At 39.6% G+C, this 9,916-nt stretch overlaps 1 protein-coding gene across 1 annotated transcript; it reads right to left on the bottom strand.

Moving 5' to 3' along the window:
• Window positions 1-557: 557 nt before the first annotated feature.
• Window positions 558-9,009, bottom strand: SPCS3 (signal peptidase complex subunit 3). Its single transcript, XM_004428716.3, has 5 exons — window positions 8,761-9,009; window positions 7,246-7,319; window positions 5,021-5,097; window positions 1,715-1,830; window positions 558-746 (listed from the first exon to the last, which is right to left on the bottom strand). The coding sequence occupies exons 1-5, from the start codon at window positions 8,901-8,903 to the stop codon at window positions 614-616; spliced, it is 543 nt and encodes a 180-aa protein (XP_004428773.1). The 5' UTR covers window positions 8,904-9,009; the 3' UTR covers window positions 558-613.
• Between the last annotated feature and the right edge of the window lie 907 nt (window positions 9,010-9,916).

Below are 9,916 nucleotides of genomic sequence, written 5' to 3'. Positions count from 1 at the left end.
TAAAGAGGTATTTAGTCTTTAAGTCTGGAGAAAGTTGCTAGTCACCTGTAAGAAAAACAAGCATTACGGGCATTCCTAAGACAAATGGAATAAAACTCCATCACTTTTGGCTATTTTGTAAACCAGCCTTCTCACAAATAACCATATTAATTTTTCCAGTCATCAGACATACCCTAAGATAAAAGAGAATGTCTACTACTAAAGCACATCCAATGGGAACTTGCACGAATGCAAGGCATAGAACAGAGTTCTTATAACTCCACAGGCACCTGCAAGTTTTAACTACCCTTCACGCTCACTTTATATTCCATAAAGAATAATGGAAATATAGGAAATACTTCAAATTTTAATTTTTTACAAATCCTTATTATGTAGTTGTCTTATCCTTTTAATACTCCACTCCAGTGGCCTTCTTTTCTTCGTGTTTTGTTTGTAAAATTAAGTTTAAGTAGCACATTAACCTTTCTCTTCAATATGCCTTTTGATGTTAGTTCTTAATAACCCCCCCCCCAAAAAAAAGTAACAACCCAAACCAAATGAAGATGCAAGGGAAGAGATAAATGAGATACAATTCATTAAGTATAAAAATATGTTGTTTCAAATTCAGAATAATTTAATAACTCTTCGTTATTTCATATGTATCTGGAAATGGGACAGATACGTGTCCTGATCCTGTCACAAGAGGTAGAATTCCAGCATTTGGTACAACGTTCCAAGACAGGGTTAAAGTGACATTCCTGTTTCCCCTATAAAAAGACAGAATAAACAGATGTCAGCAGGAACATTTGTAGCTCAATAAAAACCTTTTAATTCAAGCATTGAGGTACCAAATATTTTATACATAACCAGCTATTCCAAATTGGAATCCTACTCTATAAACTTTTCTCAAGTCTTCTGATATCCCAGAAGAGCGTTGGGGAACACCAGCATTATATCTGCAGGTATCCCATAATGACATACCCAAACTCACTCAGTTACAGTTATCAGAGCACCAACCAAAAAGCTTGAATGAGTAAAACACAGAGAATATAAAGAGATATGAGCTAGAACTCAGAAGACCATGCTTGGAAACCTAATTCCATCATTATCTAGATGGACACACCCAAACAAACCAAAATCTCCCATGGCCAGAAACTTTTCATCTGCAAAACCCAAGGTTTGGTTAAAATAACTCTCCCCCAAAATCCCTTCCAGTGTTTACTCACAGAACTTAGAGCTAAAAATAACCCAAAAGATCAATCATTCTAATTCCTTCATTTTGTACAAAAGGAAACTGAGGTTCGCAGAAGTTAAGAGAACCGAAACTAGAAACCTCAGTATCAACTCCTAGATCAGTGCACGGTTCCTCATTAGTTTAGTTTCCCTGGCAAGTTCCTCTATACGGATCACAAAAGGAGCCCTCTGATGATCACAGTCCTACTCCCACACTGGCAGCTGAGGCTCCCAGGCTCCACGCACGAGCAGAGGCTACAGGCCTTCATTAGTTTGACTACCACATTTCACATACTGCAGAGAACTGAGCACTGATCTGAGATCCCAGTTTGTATGGCAGTATTTCTATCCAATCTTCCAGTTCAGATCTGCAGAAATACTGTTCTTTTCTCTCAACTCGCCTCTTTTTACCCTCTAATATTTTTCTTTAGAATAAAAACGTTACATCGTTCTCTTCCCTTCACATTTCATTAAATGAAAAAAATGACAAAGAATTGCTCACTTGAGACCATTTCCATCGTCAAAGAAAAAATATTTTGTTTTCATATCTTTCAGCAGCAGCTTCGGATTATCACCTCTCAGAACAATCTTGTCCCAAAGGACAACTTGGTTCAGAGCCTACGTTAAAATGAAAATCAATTAGATAACTCATCAGAAACAGCATCTCCGCCAAATTAAAAGTATCGGTAAGCAAACAGTTAACTTATATCAATGAATCCAAGTTTGAGGGAACCGCTAAAATCATTAAGCATACAAAATGATACCAAGTGGAGAGAGAGGCACAGCAGTGTCAAACTTCCCTTGGACAAAAGATATTTCCCTAAAGAAAAGCACTCCCTTTGCTAAGGTGACTGTATTATTTAGGGCCCTCACAGCATACTATGAGGTTTTGGACTCACGCGCTCTCCAGCGTGAGGCCCTTGGAGAAACGGAAGGGATAAGAATCCTTGGAAGGGAAGCAATCTTTTAAATCACCTTTCCCAGTTATATTTCTAAGACCCTCCAGCTTGATACGGACCCTGTATGCGCACAGAACTAATCGCCGGTCCATCAGGCTGTTAATACAGGTCATTGCTGCCAGATTATGTCATAAAAATTTATGCATCTCTAAGGTTTTTAAATTATCAAGGAATCACTAAAGAAATGAAGGCTTTTAAAGACTTTTTTTCCTTCAAATTAAAAAAGAACATAGGCGCACCATTGTTCTATTATGGCAAAATTCTACAAGTCAGACAATTCCTGTAAGCCACTATTTTGACATACCAGAAACAAGACGTTTGGAAAATTAGGGGCATGAAATGGAGGGAAAACACATTTGTGACCACTACTAAATCCCAAGATATTTGTTCTTGGTAAGCTATCATCCATTAGCTTGTGAAGCCAATTGCACAGTGTATGGTGACTACGTTCATTAAAAGGAAATGTAGAAGAGTTATTTCTAAAAGAGGGTTCATATCTTCACCTTAAATTTCTTTCTAACATGAAACAGAAACATCAAGGCTAAACGACACAGAATCAAAGATATGCCAAAGTGAAATGACTTTTTAGGTATCTTTATTCATTCACCAGACCAATAACCTGTCAAATTCCAAATTGTATTAACTTACTGGTCATGCTGGGGTAAACTAGAGTGATTATAATTTAGGTATCCCGTCACCAAGAAGATGACATATTTATTTGGATAATTTGCTGAGACTTGTAGAATGATAAGCATTTACAGTTGTTACTCTTATCTTCAGCATAGCTTTTTTCTGTTCATTTTAACATTTTGTTGATACTTAAGGAAGGGATAAAACTTACTCAATATTCCTAGTGACTAACAAAATATCTGGCATAAAAGACATACTCAAAATAAATGTACAATGAATGGAAGTGCTAAAAATTCCAGTTAACTAATCAAACCAATCAACAGATAAAGTTGATTAATTTGTCATCCCTTGAAAATGAATACAATTTAAATACAACACAGAAGTAGACTCATCTCTGACTACCAATTACCTCCAGGCTATGCTGATAACAAAACACAGCAGTAACTCAGGTGAAAACAACAGAGAAGCACATTTTAATTCCATAGATTTCACTTTCGTATTTTAATTCACTTATCAGAATCATTCACTTTACACTTTTAGGAGAGTTCTGTTTTACCAATATTCTATATAAATAGCTTAACTCTTACTCTATCTGCAACAAAAGCTCTAAATCAGAGTGGACTAACCAATTTCAATCACAAACTAATAGTTTTATTAGTGTTTTAATGGGTTGTAATTCAATAGTTTAATAGCTTTTAATTATAAAACTTCTGATAAACTCATTATTAAAAAGACTACTTTAAGTTCTGAAATTGGTGAATCACACGCAACTCCAAAACAAAGAAAAATATTTCTCAATAGACAGAGATATTAATTGCAGATATACACTTAATAAGACTATCAAAACAGCTCACATCACGTTATTATAAAAAGAAAAATATAAATATTTAGATGGATTTTTAAATAATCTCAGAGATGATTCAAAAATTAGTTATCTTTACAGCTTCTGATTATGTATCTGAGTAACAGGAGTTGTAAATACAGGTCACAAATTTTGTTGATTCAAATATCTTGCAGTCTCTTTTTAATCATCTATCTCTCTAACCATAGCTGTGAAGAAAGAATATTGTAGCTTAAAGGGCACTACAGCTGAGTGAGCAGCAACACTACCTCCCTAACCATAGCTGTGAAGAAAGAATATTGTAGCTTAAAGGGCACTACAGCTGAGTGAGCAGCAACACTACCTCCCCATTTCCTCAAACACTCATAGTTTGGCAACATACTTTCTGATCTTATCATTGGAAATGGTTGCCAAAGGTCTTTGATCACAAGTTATTTTGAGCACAAACCCCAAAATTTGCATCTTTATTTATAAATTATGCACATAATACACATTACTACTACCCTTAGATAATATCATTGGTAGTGAATGTAAACTTGCATTTCAAATAGTCGTCTTGACTCACGTTGAATTTTTTCAGCCAACTTTTTATTAGATCTATCTAGGTTCCCTTTTTGTTTTTTTAATCCTTTAATGTGGCTGAGCAGCTCAAAAGAGGTACAGACACGTCAGCTCTGCCACTTTCCTGTTGCTTACATGTGCTAAGACCATCAGCATTATCTTTACTAGATAATATAATCCGCTTTGTTGGGTATATACTGCAAAACTTTGCAAAATGCTGAAAGTGAATGAATGAATCTATGTATGTAGCATGGTCAACCTCTGGCCCTACAGAATTCCTCCTCTTCCTCTGGAGTACTTGCATGGTGTAGAAGCCACGCGAGCATCCGACTTAAGGACTGAATATGAAGATTAATGTCAGTCCACATAGCAAGTATTAGTGGAATTTAACTTCTTTCACTTTTATTTTAAATTGAGAAATATATAAATAGACTTCCAGTTTCCAGTATGTCAGGTAAGGAGATTGGAAGTTGCCACTCCATCCTAACATCAAGCAAAAAGCTGAACAAACTGAAAACCTGGCAACTTTTCTTAGATCCATAAGAAACAGTAGCTCTTAACTGTTTTCCTTAGATTCTTATGGATTACCTTACATGCACCCCATTCTGGAGACCACAATGTTAAAGAGTGACAGAAACAGACAGAAAAAAAAGACAGAGGCTATTAAAGGAGATGTCTTAGCAGAGTCACCTCTCCATAGGCTTGTGATTTTTACTAAACTACTCCAGTTAGATATTTTGAATATATAAAATTTATCTTCTTTCATAAAAAATGAGGTTTTAAGTATCTATAAAAATACTTCTATATAAATACTTACATTATTTTTTGTTGAATATTCTGCTGATAAATAAAGAAACAACTGCTTAACATTCCAATCAAATATGTTCTCTAGATGTAAACAAGTTAAGGAATACAAGTCATAAAGCAGCATAAAACTTTTAAACAAATCGTATTCTTAATTATCCATAGCAATACTGATACTAAAATAGAAAAAATTAGAGATGGCCCAGAAACAGACTGAGCCACTAATTTAATAAAAATTTATAAAAGAGAAATATATTGTAAAATCCAGCTCATTCCAAAGTCAAAAAAATATCAGTGAGATTATCAGCACCCTCCCTTGCTCCTCTAAGCACTACTAGCTGAGATACTTTGATTAATAAGGAAATAAAGAAATACAAAATTTAGTTTTCTGTAACATCAACTCACTAAGCCTAAAAGAAAGAGGATTTAGTATTTCAAGCACATGATTCCACTGGAGTTCTCAAGTACAACCAATCATCACAATTGAATTTACTGATACGCAACCTGAAGGTGGCTCACGTAATTAAACCAAGAATAACAAATTGTACATGTTGCTTTTGGACACATGCCAGTAGAGATCAAAATGTCTCAATCCATGAAGTGCTTTGGTAAAAATATGCAGCTGAACACCAATTTGCTTTTATCAATTTACCAGAGTGAAAAAAACTCACTAGGATTAATTACCAGACTGGTGTAATCACTGAGAAATTAAACGAGTTAATGTTGGATTTTATTAAGTATTATATGCAAATGTTGACTTTTTATTATATGTGTTTACATACTGATAGCAACACGTTCAAGACATTCCACTGTTAGATATGTGTATCCACTAAGGATCACTATTTTAGAATTAAGAAGTCTAGGATAGCTCTTTCTAAGAACAGGTACAACTTCAAGTTTTAGTGGCATCATTAAGAAAATCTGAGTCAACTACAAATGATGAGATTGAGAACATATAAATACAGTAGTTGAGATATCAGGAAATTTCACTATAATTCTCCAGATACCCAAAGATACTACTTTCACACTAGATCCAAACTCCCTCTTACTAGGGTAGATATTTAAAAAATGACATGAAGACTTAAAAGCAGACAGGCAAAGTTTAGCATAGGACTTTTCTGGTAGTGTACTCTATTTCTTAAAAAAGTGCCTATGGGATGTGCAATTATGACATACAACTATCCATTGAGGCTTTGGGGAAAAAAAAGGAGGAGGATTGGCAATAGATGTTAGCTCAGAGCCAGTCTTCCTCAGCAAAAAGAGGAGGATTAGCACGGATGTTAGCTCAGGGCTGATCTTCCTCACACACACACAAAAAAAAGTGCCTATAGAAGTAATTCTTACTCTACTTCTAATCCCAATAATTTATGCCTAAAAAAACAAGTTAAAAGTAATTCCATGGTAGTAAAGAGGTATATCAGGTAAACTTCCCAGGTACATGATCTGCTTCAATCGTTCAACCAGTTGCTTTACAGAAGTTCAGACAGTTCAATTTTCATAACCAATTTTAATCCTGGGGTCTTAAAAAGGCAATTATGGTCAGGGTAGAAGTGGCAGGGAACAATGCTGCCAAGATATTAATCTGAGACCCTAAAAGAAGATAAAACTAGCCAAAATGATCAGAGCTGTCAAAGATGGAAACTCAAAGAGAAAATATTTAAGTCATCCCCATTTTAAAGTAACTTTTAATTGTTAAGATCTGACTCTTATTATAAAACTACTTATAAAAAGAACTATAATGGCAAAATGCTAATATGGCTTACCCCTAATCATTTTGACAATGACCTTCCAAACCTTAGCAGATGTAATTCATTTTTTTACCATATGTTTTTCTCTGCTATCATAAAATACAGACATATTCTTTGGGATTGTACATGAAATACTCCCCCTAGGTAGGCTGAGCACTGGTAACATTCTTCCTTCTTTAATCCAAATGATCTAATTTAATAAAATTCTTTCCAAAATACAGATTCAAACTCTCTTGAAGCTTTCGATCTATTTAATGTTTCCGTGAAGAATTTAAAGTATGTTCACACAATAATAACTCATGAATCTATAAATAAGTTTTCTCAAGGTGTGAATGAGGAGGTATTAACACTATTTTACTGACAGGTATAGAAATTTCAAGGTCTGATTGACTCAGGGGATAGTCATATTCATTGTCCCCAAATCACTAAACAACATGTACATTATTATACAACTACAGAAAAAGCAATGAAATATTTTCTTAAAGGATATCAGCAGTTATATCAAATGTAATGAATCCCAGATCACTTCTTTCTCTAGGTCCAGTGAAGTCTTCTACATTTTTTCTAGAAGTAAAGATAAAAGTTTAACCATCCTTCAAAGATAACAGCATACAGAATTCACAAAATTCCTTAGATAAAATGAAAGACAGGAGCTAGCTGTATGCGCAGGTGAAACAGCAATCCCACAAAGAAACAAGTAAAAATCAGAGAAACCTTTAAGTGTGAAAACAGGATAAACGTTCGAATCCAACATAAAGGGAGGTCTTCAGCTATTTTCATATACCTTAAAAGAATTCCTAACAAAACCCAGGGGGAGAGAAAAACTGCTCAAAGAAAGTGTAAAGACTTGATGTCAAGCGATTTGGTAGAATGGATGGAGTTACAGACCACAGACTACAAGGTGGTGTGGAAAACTAGGATAAAATAGCTGCTATTTATTGAGGGCTTACTATGTGTCCGTGTCAGGTCCACTATATGTTTTTCACAATTATCTCAATTCTCCCAACAGCCTACAAGCTGGGTATCACTTCCATTTCAAACGAAAGGAAATTAAGGCCCAGAAAGGTGAGAAATTTGCTGAAGATTAACAACAGCTAACGGCTGTTCATGTGTACTATGGGCCAAGCTCTTCTAAACCCTGAGTTGAGAGGAGCAGGGCCGATTTCCACGCGGGGTCTATTTGAATCTAACACACAGTATCTAACAAACATCAATACAGCACAAAAAAAAAAAAAAAAGGTGGGGGGGGGGAGTAGCCATTAGATGACAGGCTGGTTGGCGATTCCGACAAAGAAATAAAGAACACTAAGGTTGAAGAACGAGACAGAACTTGGAAGATGGAACAGAGAAGAAAAATATAAGAACCAGATAAAAAAAAAACGCTACGTATCAAAGAAAAAGTGCCAGAGAATAAAAATCATCAAGGAAAAAAAAAAAGAAAGAGGCATTAGTGAAATGACAATGTTATTCCGAAATGCCATTTCTGGCATTTTCGCAGATTTATTCAAGCGGTGGGCTCTTGAAAAATAAAAACCACGCTGCAGCTGAGAGCTGGGATGTTGAATCCTGCCAACTTCAAAGCAGCCGCGAGCACTCACTGCCTACTGAAGGAGGGAAGGCAGAAACCGGGGAGGGAACGTCAAGGCGCTTGTACCGGCCCCGGCCGTGCACGGGGCCGCCGAGGACACCCCGGAGGCCGGCCCGGCGGCGGCGGCGCGGCTGTGCTGTTGTGTAGCTCGCTCATTGGCCGGCGTGGGCGGAGGGACGTGAGGAACAGGAAGGACGCGGGCCCCGGCCCGGGACCGCTCAGGATTCACGTTTAAGAGCAAGCCCGGGAATTCGCCGAGGCCGGAGGGAGCTCGAGGGGCCGCCGGCGACGCCCCCCGGACGCCCGCCCTCGGGGGCGACGGCCGCTCACGTGGGGCCCCGGCGGCGCCGACGCCCCGCCCGCCCAGCCCGGCGCGGCGCCCACCCCGGCCCGCGGGCCCGGCCCGGCCGCACTCACAGCATGATCCGCGAGACGTGCAGCCGCACCGGGACGCTCCGGTCTTTGAAGGCGGTGGTGATGAAGCAGCCGAAGGTGAGCGCCGCCATCACGCTCAGCGAGAAGGCGAACAGCGAGTTCGCCCGCGACAGCACCGTGTTCATGGCGCCCGTCTCCCCGCGCCCTGCTCCGCACGCACTCCGGGGGCCCCGTTCCGGCCGCGGACCGGCTCCCTGCGCCCCGCGCCTGCTGCCCTGCGCGCGTTCCGGGAGCGCGCCCCGCCGCGGCCCCGCCTCCTTTCCGGTCCTCCCGCGCGCGCGCCCGCTCCCTGGGACACGCCCACCGGGCGGGCGGCACCGCGCCGACGGGAGAGCTGCGGGCGTGCGGGCCCGCCCCTCCCTCCGCCCTGTGGCCGCCGCCAATCAGCGACGAGCAAGGGAGGGGCGGGGTTTCGCCACGGAAGGCCCGCCTCCCGCCGTCCTGGCTTCTCCTCCATCGGCCCCTGGGCTCACCCAACCCCGCTTTCTCGGTCCTTGAGTCAGGTGTTTTGGGGCTGCGGCTTCGTGGTTGCTTATGTTACGTTAATTTGCACTCAACACCAGCAGCAAGGCAAGGTAGTTTGGAGTGTGTCCTGAGGTGTCACGTTTGGAAGCAGCACTTTACAAAACGCCGGGTCTTCCCCTTTGTCAAAGCCCAAGTTAGCACTTGAGGTTTTTTTTGGAGGGTGTGGGGAGAGGGAGGGAAAGAGGCCGCCCAGGTCCCCAAAAGCAGTCCGCCTTTTCTTTCTTTTCCACTTCCACCTCTACTACAGTTCCTGTTAATGCTTTGCTTCCCATGGCAGCTAAAGCTGTCTTAGACGACAAGGGTTGATGCTACCAATTCTCAATATTTGCATTTTAACATGGTATTTCCCATAACTAAAAGGATAACCTCACCAGGTTCTTAGGATCAAAGGAGATGGCTGTGGATTTGCTAAACAGCACAATGTATAAGAATTTAAAATTACCAAGCCATTAATATATAATGGCCCTGAGGGGCCTCAGGGTTCAGACTGTGCCAATCCCTGACTTTATTAAATGTACTGTCTCCCAACACCTTTGTTCCTTTCACAGCTAGGGATTTTTGTAATTCTATAAATGGGATTCAGAGGGTCCAGTAATCCGCTGAAATTAATTTT

Source organism: Ceratotherium simum, chromosome 28, assembly GCF_057802395.1.
Source record: "Ceratotherium simum simum isolate JZ-2026a chromosome 28, ASM5780239v1, whole genome shotgun sequence".
Lineage (NCBI taxonomy): Eukaryota > Metazoa > Chordata > Mammalia > Perissodactyla > Rhinocerotidae > Ceratotherium > Ceratotherium simum.
Note: the sequence above shows the minus strand (reverse complement) of the source record. Positions and strands in the feature narration are given on the sequence as shown.

What these genes read in the sequence shown, in the direction of transcription:
- SPCS3 (XM_004428716.3), bottom strand. Translation starts at nt 8,903, where the DNA reads ATGAACACGGTGCTGTCGCGGGCGAACTCGCTGTTCGCCTTCTCGCTG. An exon ending in AATATTCAACAAAAAATAAT is followed by an intron (nt 1,831 to 5,020) that starts GTAAGTATTTAT and finishes ATTTTAACGTAG; the next exon opens with GCTCTGAACCAAGTTGTCCT. An exon ending in GACGATGGAAATGGTCTCAA is followed by an intron (nt 747 to 1,714) that starts GTGAGCAATTCT and finishes GTCTTTTTATAG; the next exon opens with GGGAAACAGGAATGTCACTT.